At 37.5% G+C, this 13,857-nt stretch overlaps 2 protein-coding genes and 1 long non-coding RNA gene across 6 annotated transcripts in view; 2 read left to right on the top strand and 1 right to left on the bottom strand.

The window, feature by feature from the left end:
• The window catches only part of LOC110826858 (BMP and activin membrane-bound inhibitor homolog), a 30,874-nt gene extending 23,903 nt beyond the window's left edge, over positions 1-6,971 (top strand). For 3 of the 4 annotated variants that reach the window (XM_022057924.2, XM_022057920.2, XM_022057923.2), the window contains 4 exons: positions 3,052-3,190; positions 3,656-3,822; positions 4,851-5,046; positions 5,212-6,971. In XM_022057924.2, the coding sequence (XP_021913616.1) occupies positions 3,052-3,190; positions 3,656-3,822; positions 4,851-5,046; positions 5,212-5,377 (668 nt within the window). In that variant the 3' untranslated portion in view covers positions 5,378-6,971. The remainder of the gene's footprint in view (positions 1-3,051; positions 3,191-3,655; positions 3,823-4,850; positions 5,047-5,211) is intronic. The other variant, XM_022057922.2, reaches the window with a different exon arrangement.
• On the bottom strand, positions 5,890-9,464 carry LOC110826859 (uncharacterized). Its single transcript, XR_002542166.2, has 3 exons — positions 9,390-9,464; positions 7,538-7,727; positions 5,890-5,981 (listed from the first exon to the last, which is right to left on the bottom strand). It is a non-coding gene; the product is annotated as an uncharacterized LOC110826859 (long non-coding RNA).
• Positions 8,316-13,857, top strand: part of LOC110826856 (uncharacterized) — a 102,904-nt gene continuing 97,362 nt past the window's right edge. The window contains exon 1 of the mRNA XM_022057918.2: positions 8,316-8,469. The gene's annotated coding sequence lies outside the window, so the exon portion shown is untranslated. The remainder of the gene's footprint in view (positions 8,470-13,857) is intronic.

Genomic DNA, 13,857 nt, shown 5'->3' with positions numbered 1-13,857 from the left:
AATATTAAAAATCGTCACTTTTTGAGGGCGAAGTCACAACCCAGAAAAAACTCCACTGCCGTGAGAAACTTCAAATCTCAATCTTCATTATGAGTTAACTTTACGTGCTTGGTGCAAAGAACGCATAAATATTAAAATTCAGTCTGAAAACAAATTATTCTTCGTTGTCCTGTACGCCAGACTGTGGAAGCCCCGATAATTCAGGAGCCGAAGTCATTTATGAATCATTACAAGGTTCAAGCAGGCAAACTTTCCTTCAGACTTTTTATCTCTCTCTGTTACTGGCTGCACAATAGCACAGCCAAGTATGTTTGGCGGTCTGGCGATGTTTACTTCCGTTTGGTGGACGCCCGAGTGCCGCATCTGGAAGCGTCCGGACGGCGGGCGTCCGGACGCCACTGCAGGCGGCTTGCAGTCCGTCCCCTCTATCAACAGCGGGCTCGAAAGTCTTCCCAGACTTCAAAGTATGAATGCCATATGTGACACACTACATTTAAGGGACCGAAATATGACGTGACTAATCCTAAGGGGGCGTGGACAGGGTAGAAATGCCACGTGGCTGAAAAACAGTGTCCAGAGAGAGAGAGAGAGACAGGGCTGTTAACAAGTGTGAGGGAGGTAGGACAGTCTCTCAACATGCATTTGAATATGGCGTTTTTTTTGTTACATTGTTTCAGTTTTATTAATTGGTTTTCAAGCCTCTGAAACATAAACTCGTCTAAATAATATTTAAGAATTCAGCCCGTACCGCAAAGAAGACAACGCTTCATCATTACGAAGATCAACTGGTTGATGCTGTTTAAGGAAATAATCCCTGTTTAAGAATACTGTTTAAAAAAGCTTTGGTAAAGTAACTGGAAATTATTAACATGCTTATTGCAAATCACTATTTAAAAAAAATTTCATCACGCCTCGATAAAAAAACAGTAATGGGAAATAAAATATAATATTGTTCATAACTTTCAGAAATCTTAAAATAAATGTGTGGATATTGGTCTTCTGGGTTGCAATGACGTGTGGACGTGGTTTTGCTCGGTCACACCATATGAATGTCGTTTAAATACAGTCCACAGTGATTCCTTTACGTTTATTTTCCTAACGAGATATCAGTTTCTCTCGACAGTGAAAATATCGATAATGGTCCTCTGATCCATAAAAACGTGTGAAATTGTACGATGATACTAATATTTCGGAAGGTAGAAGATGGAAACAGTACGTTCCCCCGAAACTTTGATATCTACCTACAAGTTCACCCGGCTTTAATACTCAGAACACCTACTGATGTTCCAAATAGCTGTACAGAGTTTTTTAAAGTTGCACATTACAATTGAATAAAAATTTCCTTGGATATTATCCATCGTCTAGTAAATATAAAACGTAAAACGACTTTTCGGAGATGGGACTCTATCTCCGTCTTCAGGTTCCTACACAGTTGGGCCCACTAGATAGAGCTAATCCCTATCTATCGTCTAGTAAATATAAAACGTAAAACGACGTTTCGGAGATGGGACTCTATCTCCGTCTTCAGGTTCCTACACAGTTGGGCCCACTAGATAGAGCTAATCCCTATCTATCGTCTAGTAAATATAAAACGTAAAACGACGTTTCGGAGATGGGACTCTATCTCCGTCTTCAGGTTCCTACATAGTTGGGCCCACTAGATAGAGCTAATCCCTATCTCCGGAGATAGGGATTAGCTCTATCTAGTCCCATCTCCGAAACGTCGTTTTACGTTTTATATTTACTAGACGATGGATAATATCCAAGGAAATTTTTATTCAATTGACTCTTCACCATCGTCAATAAGTTTTAGATTTGTTGCACATTACAACCTGTTACTACATTTCTCATGTAATTGATAGATCTACATCATCAGTAAATAAGAAATCTGTGAGTAGAAGAAGCCAAAAGCCTACCTGAGATGTAAAGCCAAGAAACATAAAATTGTAATGCATTATTGTGTCGCTGTGTTAAAAGTCTTGGAACATCATGTTTTATTTCACATCCCACATGCTCCAAGGGCAGACGAACAAAGAAGGCTTTGCTTGTTTCACGCAGAACCCTTCACTGCGACCGAATGGTAATAGGAACACACGAACTTGTAGGTGGGGGTTCCCCGTAATAGTGAAACTTAAGTCGCTCATGCAGGATGCACAGTTAGGTTTCTCGCCCTGGCAGACTCCACAATAGAAGGCATTAATAATCCGCACACTGACTGGAGCTGTATGTATCGGCGTCACCCGGCTCCGTTGGTAGAGGCGTCATGTCATCAAAGGCAGACGCCAGTGTATCTCAAGACGGTAGTAAAAAGCTAAACGGCTGAGAGAAATGGACAGGAAAAATGAAACAGGAGAAGTGAATGAATCTGGAAATAATAGGATATGTTACTAACCGATGCTGAATGCGTTAATGTCTATTCAAACATCTAATGTTATTAACCCTTAAAAGCCCACTCGTAACTAGCTGTAATGTCCAACCTGCTTTAACAATCATTATCTCTGCGTTTTGTATTTAAGGTATCGAACGATTTTTAATGTAAACAGGAATTATTTCCTGAAACAGCTTTAACCATTTGATTTATGTAATGGTGAAGTGTTTTCTTTGCGGTACGGACTAACAGCAATATCTACTCAGGGCAGCAATGCCTGTAAAAGTAACGTATTTTATTCAGGACTTTGTATTTAATTTCTTTATTTTGGATTTCATTCATTGATGCTAGGAGATTTTTAAAGCTGTCTTACAAATCAAAAGGTTTTGTTGGATGGATCCTCCTCAGTCATTGTTTTCTATCGGGAATACCTGAACGTTTTTCGTGTCGGTTTTAATTTAATAATAAAATGTTTTGTTTTCTTCACCAACATAATTATAATTTTTATTAACGAAATCCACAAATAGTGAGCTTGGAGTGCCATGTCAATAGATGGCAGGAGAATGTTTGACTTAATAAAATATCGATAATACTCGGGAAGGGGGCGGTGTTTCTAAGGAAGCTATCTCGTTTGTGGTGTTGAAGTGGTAAAGTACCTAGCCTTTGTCTTCTGTGTGTTACAGATCGCCAACTTCTGTGCGAATGTACAACAACGCACTGTAAAAGTACCAACAGAACTACGTGTCATAGTCAATACAAGTGTTACAGTCAATACCTGGACAAGAAAGATGGCTCCCACCCAGTCACCAGGGGCTGTGTGCAGTGAGTGCTATACAGGGTGTTTCATTTAAAACGGAACTCAAACTAGACACATTAACTCCTTCACAAACGAAAGAAAATGAATGGAAGTAGAACTTTTCGTGGTCTGGCCCAAAGGCCTGTGTAAACCAGGATAAGATAACGCTTTGCTCTGAAAACATAAAAGTGAGAAACCACTTGGAAGACATAGACGTAGATGGAATGGATCTTAAAAGAAGTGGGATGTAGGGGATGTGTACCTGATAGTAGCATTACAAGTAAAATGGACCTTTTTTCCATCTGGCGCCATTATTTATAAATTAGTCTGTCATGCATGACACGAATATTCATAATCCTGTTTATGTATGTGTATATAGTATATAATATATCAGCAGTGTGATGCCCTGGATGTGAAGTCACGTCCAAAATTCAGTCATGTGGTACAGATGCACATTTTAATATGGTAACAAAAATCTTTCAATCCATCAGGGGCAATACGCCGATCCTGTGTGAGAACCGACGGCCGGAAGTGAGAAAGAAGCTAAAATGGCCGTACCTGAAATGCTGCGACAACGGCGACCTCTGCAACAGCGTTGATTTAACCACTCCTTCTTGGGTCAGCAACATTAGCAGCGAGTACAGTGCAGTGAATCACCGTAAGTGTTGTCATGTGATGTCCTATGCCACGTCTTCTTGGCTATGACACATGCCAAGTTATGAACCAGAAGAGCTCAGTCAGTATAGTTGTTAACTACGAGCTGGAAGGCTGATATTCGATTCCCATCATGGGCACACATTGTCTTTATCTTGGTCACAACGTCCATACGGCTCTGTGGTCCATCGTATGTGCACCTTGGATTGAAGAGTTGGAGCTAGAGAGCACGATATATCAATATTTTTCTTCTACATATCGATATTAGAGAGTCGAATTGGAGATAGAGAAACTCACGATATATCAATATTTTGCCTTCTACATATCGATATTAGAGAGTCGAGTTGGAGCTAGAGAAACGCACGATATATCAATATTTTGCCTTCTACATATCGATATTAGAGAGTCGAGTTGGAGCTAGAGAAACGCACGATATATCAATATTTTGCCTTCTACATATCGATATTAGGGAGTCGAGTTGGAGATAGAGAAACTCACGATATATCAATATTTTGCCTTCTACATATCGATATTAGAGAGTCGAGTTGGAGCTAGAGAAACGCACGATATATCAATATTTTGCCTTCTACATATCGATATTAGAGAGTCGAGTTGGAGCTAGAGAAACGCACGATATATCAATATTTTGCCTTCTACATATCGATATTAGGGAGTCGATATATCGGTCGTGTCGTTATTCTAATACGACTGACGGTTGTGTTCATACGTAATGTAAGATTTTAAATTCTTAATTAGTAGACTTTGTGGTATTTTATGCCTACACCTTTCCGTAGAAATTATAAAAAAAAGACATAGTGAATCTGTTAATTTGAAGTTTGTTATAATATAAGCCCAATCTTGTTTTAATATGGAAGATGAATGTTTTGTATCACTAGTTCGAACGAGAAGAACTGTCAATTTTATCTAGCGTCGAGGACTTTCTGTCTGGATATTTACATCCAAGCCGGTTCATCATATAATGGAATGAACATAGGTGTAGGAGCTACTTACCAACTCGTTGTTCCCTTCCAGTGAACACCACAAACGTCCCCGTGTCCACTAGTGACGCCGGTTCCAAGTTACTCACTTTCTGGGCACGAAACACAGAGCGCCAAGGAAGGGACCACTGGCCGATAAGTAAGCCAACTGTTCTTGCCGTGCTGTTCGTGGGACTCTTTCTTCTCATCAGCATTTTGGCTTTCGGATTCTATATTCTCAAAACTCAAAGGTTTGTTTCTTCACTCTTAAAAATAAAACTGACTCTTAGCTGTAGGCAGTTGCTTAAGCAGATTGCCTGTCTGTCTTCCACACAGTCCAAGGTTTTAAAATTGCCGGAATTCAGACTGACAATCGAAACGTACAATTTTTGTTACTGATTATTTTCTTCTGTTAGTAGCAGCTACCTGTCAGAATTACGTAAAGGCTACATCAGAGCAACGGAAGGAGAGTCAGTGGTGACATCTGTCGGACCCTCCTTACACAAGACCGTAATATCGACAAGCTCAGAACAGAACAACAATCTGAAGTCAGTAGAGACAATGAAATCGGACACAGTATGAGAAACTACTTTATTAAGTATTGTAATAAGACAAAAAATATTAAGTAGAATTAGATGAAAATTAATAATACGGATGATTTATTAAGATTTATTTTACGACTGTTACGAAGTCTTCCTGGTGAACTTATTGTGTTCAGTTGCACAACCTTAAAATAACATAAACTACACGAAAGGCGTAACAAATGCAGATATCACAATAATTTATGCCTTAAGACAGATCCCCAAATTGTATTCCACTATGAGCTCTGCCTTTGTACTTAAGCAATGTTTCGAAGAGACTTTGCAGATAACTTCCTGGGGACTTAATGGTGTGTTGCTATTGTACCACGTACTTTAATGGAAAACCGGCCTGTGGTGTACATTATGAAGACAGGAATATGCGATCATTAGCAGGAATACCGAATGAAATTAAGGTTATGATTACCCACATGTTTGTATGAATGTCATCTGAGACGTTCCGTTGTTTAGTTTTGTAGAAGTTGGCAGAGGTTAATTTTTTGAAATAATAATAAGTAAAATATTAACATTTATTATATTTTTATTGTTGCCGTCGTCTTACATTTTAGCAACTGGACATGATGTACTTGTTTTTTAATGTAAGATATCTGAAATAGTAAATGAAAATACAGAATGTAAATTATAACAAATTTAAAATTGCAAAAAGTATTTTGTATTGTATTCCAGGATAAGAAACTCATGAATACAACTTGCAGAGTTATTAACTTTTGAAGCAGGTGGTACTTACCACTGCGCTTTAAATGGTTAAATCCGGTGTTTTGATATACGGAGAATTACTTGTTATTTTTTTTAATTCGACATTATTTTTAAATCGTATTTTACAGCGCTCAAAATAGACATCAGATATTAATTCGATTTGAGATTTCTTGTTTATCTACAGTATAAATATATTGAAACCCAGTTATATACTATACGTTCCTTTAATACATTTTATTCTGCATTTATAGATTTATGCTAAAAGTCTATGACTGTTTTGCATACAGTCACAGATTAGCAATCATAGGTAAAATGTAATGTGCCATGCTATTAACCCCGAAACGTCTGAGACTGTCAATAGGCTCCTTAAGCTATTTAACGACGTCACAAAATTTAAAAGCTCACTAAGCATAATAATTAGTTTCACGGCAACCTGGAAAGGATCTGAAAGGAATTGGTCGATGTGTGTGAAAAAGTAATCAGTTCCAAATAATTGTGGAAAATCACGAAACGTCAAGTTTGTTGGGTACCTGAACCGAGATTCGATTCCAGCACCTCTCAAATACAACATTCGTGTTTGCGACTCGCCCTGAGACTGCCGGTTAATACTTGCCGTGTTGATTGCCAGATTTTGTTCGAGATTTTATCACAGAATCCGAAACTTGTTCGTGTCGCCAGCGAGACAGCTTCAGTCTGCATAAAAATGCCTGTATTAATATACATGCCTGGCAAGCAGACCGTAAAATATGGTTTGCGAAAGATTTGAAAGTAATATTTCCGCCGTCTGGAGAGGACTTTGAACCACACAAGTTGTTATTGAGTAGGTATCTTTTATCTTCGAACAAAAATCTAAAGATTAAAATATAAAAACCTATACTTTATCTGTTGCTTTTTATGGGTGTGAAACTTCGCCTCTTCCCTTCAGCCATTCCAACCAAACGTTTGTAAGTATTTCTCACTTCTCCCTGTTCATGCTATAGACCAGTGGTATTCAACCTTTTTTGTTCTCGTACCCTCAGATATAATTTCTTTTCAACTTTGTACCCCCAAAGTTGTTGGTGTATAATTCAGGTTATACATAGTATATAATCTACATGTAAAATGAATTAAATAAATTACATTACTGATTATTCAGTGTTTATCATAAAATAATATTTTTTTTTAAATTTCACGTACCCCCTAAGATGTCTTGGCTTACCCCCGGGGGTACGCGTACCCCAGATTGAATACCACTGCTATAGACAGACAAGAAATAAACAGGACTTCTGTTATTAAAAAATATTTTTTGTCATTTTATAGTGCAGTTGTTTCTTGTGTCCTTTTTACGTGATCTTTTGAATTATCTGCAAGCCAGTTGTCGAAAATTCAAAGGAATTTTTATTTTCTGATAGGAGTAAGTGACGTGTGTGGTGCAGGGATATTGTGGGAAATGAGAAGGCGCACTTACCATTGTCTGGGGAAGGGACTATATAATTTGGGCACATCTGTTCGCTGCACGCCATGTTCCCCAATGACCCTGCTTTTCCACGCAGCCGCCTGCCTGCCTTCTAGCCCATGCATGTCGTACGGAGCCATTTCCACTGCAGCAGCTATACCAACTGCCCGTCTGGTATAAAGCCGCAGACATGAAACAGCTTCTGTCATAACACGAAAAGTTACGCCTCTAATAATCCCACTCTTCGAAGACGGCGTCATGAAGACAATTTAAGTTATTTCTCCCTACCCCACACTTCTGTAGTTCTTTGTAACCAGTTGTCATATCCTCTACCGCGTTATACACAATCCGCGTAATGTAAAGACGTGTTAGTCCAGTGAGGTTTCTATACAGCGCTACCACCAAGCGAAATTACGCGCTTTAGATAGTCCTGACCCTTTTGCCTGCATCAGCACTTGAGATACCTTGAGTAGATGGGTGGATAATATTAAAATGTATTCTAAAGAAAAAGGATTTGCTGTTGTAGACAGCATTCATGTGGCTCAGGATAGAATCCAGTGGCCAGTTCCTACGAACACAGTAATGAACCTTTGAGTTTCGTAAAGGGAGGAGAATTTACCAGCTGAATGGCTTTGAAAGAACGGATTTAATCCATTGCGTCAGGAGATTTTTGTATTAAATTACATAACAGGGTAGAACTATACACCTGTGTTTCTGTCAAATGTATGCCACAGTTTTAAATTTCGCGTCGTTAGGTTCGTCATGTTGGTACTCAACTCTAGTGAAAATGCCGTGTTGTAAAAACGCGGTGTTTAAGGTTTGTGTGTGAAAGTGTGTGTTTTAGGTCTTTTCGCTTACTGTTTTACAGTCATAGTTTATCGCCTTTGGCTGCCTAATATTTGTGATCAGTTTATTGAAACACGTACCGAATGAAGACTTCGAAAGTAAGTCATAGTTAATACTTTTTATCTGCATCACTGCTTCTTGTGTGTTTAGGTTATGGTAGGAAACTAACTGCAGCCAACTTCGAGTGAAATAACATAGTAGGTTTGCATTAGTCTTTGTACACAGACCTAATCGCACAGGATATTTTCCTTTCTCAGACGACTTGGTGCTTTCAGATTTTTAACTTGATTATTGTAATGTTTTATAATTTGTTATTAATAGGAAGGAATGATATAACAATAACTGCTCTGTGTTTTTGTTTAGCTGCTTTGTGCCTAGTATGTTGTTAATCAGGAAAAAAATAATCTGGCAATCTGGTATTGGTAAACATAATAGTAGTTCAAAAGAAGACCATGAGTTTGCCATTTTACCCAGGCACTGACGAAAAACAAATTGTGTATTTTTATATTTTTTTAAATATCCATAGGAAGTCTAGTTGCATATGCAACAAACATTTGTTCACAGGCCAAACATTACAGACAGCATGCAGTTTTTAATTAAGAGGTCAGAGCTATTATATTAAACAGATTTATATTTAGAGTAGTAGTCTATGTCATTTTAGGCCAGTCTCCCCTGGCTGGTTAAGAGAGGTTAATCAACAGTAATATATTTTTTTTTGTGTACCAGTTGTGCGTTAAAATTGACGAACAAAACGTATTTCCCTACTACACGTTATTCTTGAACATCATTTCATAGTTATCTCAAGAGAGTTTGTTAAATGTGTATATTTTTGCATCTACATTTCTTTGACCTATGTGAAAAACAAGTCATGATGTGGTCACAAATATTTTCTGAAAGACTCTACATCCAATTCATTGCATTATATCATCTGTATAACAACTAGACCTTCTGTTTATTTCGTATGGTTCATGCATGAAGTTTCTGTGAAAATTAACAAGGTTGACAAACCTGTTCTTACCAGCGAGCGACACGCGAGTGATATATAGGGCAGCTCTTGCGTCAGTCGGCACCGATATTACACAACGGGTCTCTGTGGAGCCAGAATTATCTGAGAAGTCCGATATTTACATTCCTGATTAGTCGTCTGTCTCAGTGTTACCAACCTAACGTTGTGGTATAGTGGTTGACATTTTTGCTAAGTATCAGACATTTTCCGATTTTAAATCTCGAACCACTTACTGGATTTCCAGACAGGCTACTGATGTGTGATTGTTTAACAACGCTGAACCAGAACAAGTTTCTGCTCAAGATTTCATTGGGGAAATTTTATTTTTAAGTTCTAACCTCTCTGTCAATGAAAAACAAAATTCTGAATCGAGTGACTGTTGGCATATACTGAATTAATCATAATTTCGACATAAATGTTATTTTAATGTACTACTATTGATTCCAAAAACGTACACATACATATTTATTCATTCACATACACACATAGGCCTACACATTTTTACATACGCGTACATAGTTAAATAAATATACGTGCGTATATACATAAACACATGCATATATGGTACATATGTAGAAATTCTCAACTTATGACGTTACCTAGGCCCACATTTAACATAACCGCTGGATCCTTTCGAATAGCACGCAGAAAAGTTTCTCAAATGTTTGCAATAAGTGGGCGTGAAGCAGACAGATGTGTAATCCCGTCATTGGTAGGTATCAATGTACGTATGTCGGCAGTGTAGGAAGCCGCGATCGCTACCATCGATTTGCATGGAATATATTGTCAGGTGGCCTTTGTCAGAATCGCGGACTTTTCCTTTTAAATAAAGGTTGGGACAGGAAATAAGATTGAAATTTATTCGCAGGTTTTCATCTTGATAATGTTGCTTATGAGATGTTAGTGTCGGATTTATGATTTATCACTACGGAGTCAGTACTTGTCCTCGACTGTCAACTTCGTTTCATTATAGGAGTGGGAAGTTGCGATCTAATATTGATGACACGTGTTTTCCAAATGTGTTCCCCCTCACCCCAATGTTTTAACGGTCACTTATTGCGAACACAAACATGGCGTTTTGAAGGTAATTTGCAGATTATGTTCAGCATAGGCACAATTTTTTTTGACGTTAATAATTAATGAACCGTTAACAGCGCAGATAGGCCGACGCAAATTAAAGTATTTCTTGCTACTTATTAACGCTTTAAGTCAGAAGTTAATCTAAATAATATTTAGTCACCCAGTCCGTACCGCAAATAAAACACTTTGCTTCACCATTTCAAAGATAAAATGGTTAATGCTGAAATGATCGCTGTTTATTATGAGATCATATGAAACTCATATATACACTCAGTGGTAAAAAAGGAGAATTACTGGTTGTTAAAGCAGATGGTACATATAGTTACCATTGAGATTTAAAGAGTTAAACTTCCATCATATGGAAATGTTTAAAATAAGTTTATCGTCTACAATTGTTATGATAAATTATTTTTAGTTATTTCACGAAGTTGGTTGAATTCGTTGATAATTTCATCTAGAATTGTTAGGTAGGTCCTGATTTTGGATCGAAACGTGTGTCTTCTGAATATACACTTCCGTCTTCTAGTTCTGGGTTAAATCCAGAATTTTTTACAATAATATTTCATCACGTTCATCCCATCTATAAAACATTAATTATTTGCAGCTGTAACTCTGTTAGAAAGCTTTTTCTTATAAGTGTCATTACTTTCACGGAATAGTCAGTGGACTGATATGTCTGGTTATTTAAAAGTTGAATGGTAAAGTTCGTATTTAAGGTTTATTGATCACAAAATGACACGTGTCAGAAAGTAATGATCTTAAAATGGTGTTCATATTAGAAGTAAACAGAGATCACGTTGTCTTGTCGCATCTTTCCTTGTACTGTTCTTGTATTTTTTAATTTTCCTTCTTCCTTGTACACACACATGCAAAACATTATAACTTTTTCTTCTTCTTCAGAGATGCTGTGTTATATTTAATGTGGAAAAGTTTAAAAAAATTCTGCATAAGGAAATGCGCCGTCAGATGCGAGCAGAGTGCAATCCTGTTAGGTAAAAACTATCATCTCACGGGTAAAACTTTTGTTTTCCTTTTTTGTCGTAATGTAACCTATGTGTGTGTTTCGTGTTATGAACCCACACACTTCTTCAGCAAACAGGTTCGTAAATCTTCACGAAACACGTTGCATGTAACCACTGGACCTAGAGTCGTGATACTGTAAGTGTTAGATTTACATCAGACTCTAAAGGCATTTATAAAGGACATCTTTAAGAAGTGCCTTCATAAAATCAGATGATATTTTATATGTCCTGTTTCAGAGTATGAGAGGTCGATTAAAGTTATAGCCTACTCATTCAGAAAGAGTTCGGTTTGCTTCTTCTGAACTCGTAACATATTACGAGACAATGTATTTATTAATAAATTCAAGCGTCGGTGTCTTGTCACACGATAAGTTTCAAATGCGTTATTTCAGTAATAGAAAATTATTGGGCGAAATAGTAACCCAGAAAAGAAAACAGAACGTAACGTTTAATATCATCAGTGGAAAGGTTTGTTGAAAATCCGACAGGGAGTGGCATCTTTCGTATTTTTCTGTATTCCTTTTTGTATCTTTATATATTTTAGTAGAACTTCTAAAAGCAGTCGATCGAGTCCCCGCGCCATTTTCCTACTTAAATGACACGAGACAAAACTTGATGAATAAAATCTTCTCGGGAAATCAGCCGCGTTAACTGGTTACTGTAGTAAACCGACGTTTCGGGAACGAACTCTGTCCCCATCATCAGGTTTCTGATATGACTGGGTACCTCGGAAGTCGCGACTTGCTTATAAAAGTGTTTTAGCAAATATACAAGGTTTTTCCTATTACTGGTTCATTTTCTGTGAGAAGTCAGTTTAAAGTAAACTGCATTGTACTGGAGGTGATTTAACTGCGTAGTGGAGTTTCTGCAGTGTAAATGTTTTGTGTTCTACATGCTGGCGCCAGTATAATTGTAGTTTTTCGCTACAAAGACAGTCATAAAAATTTATTTCGCCGGTTGGTAAGTCCAGACAGACAGACAGACAGACAGATAGACGTTCACACAGGTGTCTGTCTGGTTGGGCTGACTCTATCGTGGGATTTGATCGTGTTCTAAAAATTTAAATTTGATACAAACCGGACATCCGCTCTATTATTTACAGTCAGCCCGGGGGCGGGGAAGAGGGGAAAAGTGGAGTGAGTACAGTTCACACGCGAGCTGAAATTATCTGCTTATGAGTACAGTGTGACCAAAAAACACTGAGACAGACTACAAATTGCTTATTACACAAAGTAAGAAGTAGTTTTCTAATATAAACGTCGCAAAAGATTAATTTGCAATTAAAATTCATATTCAGACGGTACAATCGAGATTCATTTGAAATGTCTTTTTACTGTAATCTTATGTCAACTTAAATATCGCGAGAAATTATAAGAATAAAATTATCTCTTTGGGTCATACATTCTTAATACTTTAAAGCTCTGTGGTAACTATAATATCTTCTGTTTTGACAATATTCTACTTTTTATTTTAATTGTAATTTTTATTATCAGTGGCTCTACAATCAAGAAGGACCTTGGTCTACTGACACGTGGGAGGTATCTTAATATTTTTTAATATTTTGTAGAAATCCTTGGACGAGTGATTAGCCCTTCACGTGGCTCCTACCTTTACATGACAGCACAACACGTTTATTTTAATTGGCACTGTTAATTTTAAATATATTGTTTATTGAAATTAACACAACTTACTAATTAACTAAATTAAGCAGAGTTGTGCTTGAAAACCTAATAGTCGCTTAATTAGTGAAGAAATTCCCTTTTCTATAACTCCAAGTTTCATTACTGTGTTGGGGACCCATCCTGAGCGAAATGAATCTACGTCAAGATCTTCCAAGTGTTCGTTTTCCTGAGGAGGCTTTTTATTATCATTTTTGTAAGGAATTTGCTAGTAAGCTCAATTGAATACGTTAAATAGTTTGAAAAGACGTGGAAGAAAGCAATATTCTTACTATAAGGCCAGAATTCTTCTGGTGAGTCTGAGTAAAACAATAACTTCCTCACCTCAAGAAGTCTTTTTTCGATCGAATAACCTAAATCTGTGTCACAAGATAATCATTTGCTTTGGTAAATGAGAGTGGGATCTGTAGACGCTGTCCGTCGCCAACGTCATTAGCCTCACAAAATAAATATGCGCAGTACTGAAATAATTTCAGACGCTCTGTTTAAGGGAGCCAGGTGCGTGGGTAATTACATCAGCTGCCACCATTATCAGCAAGACACGCATGGCGCCATTGTTCTAATGCGGCTGTTAATCGAACTACTGCACGCCATGTTTCTAACGAGCCAGCCAGCTGGCTGAAGTATCGATTTCGTTTTGCGGTCCAAATATTATAGTTACTGGTATGTTATAGAAAAAATATTCTAACCCCGCATTTG

Source organism: Zootermopsis nevadensis, unplaced genomic scaffold (assembly GCF_977971745.1).
Source record: "Zootermopsis nevadensis isolate Lab colony 2312 unplaced genomic scaffold, Znev_1.0 Znev_ptg000009l, whole genome shotgun sequence".
NCBI classification, from domain to species: domain Eukaryota; kingdom Metazoa; phylum Arthropoda; class Insecta; order Blattodea; family Termopsidae; genus Zootermopsis; species Zootermopsis nevadensis.
Note: the sequence above shows the minus strand (reverse complement) of the source record. Positions and strands in the feature narration are given on the sequence as shown.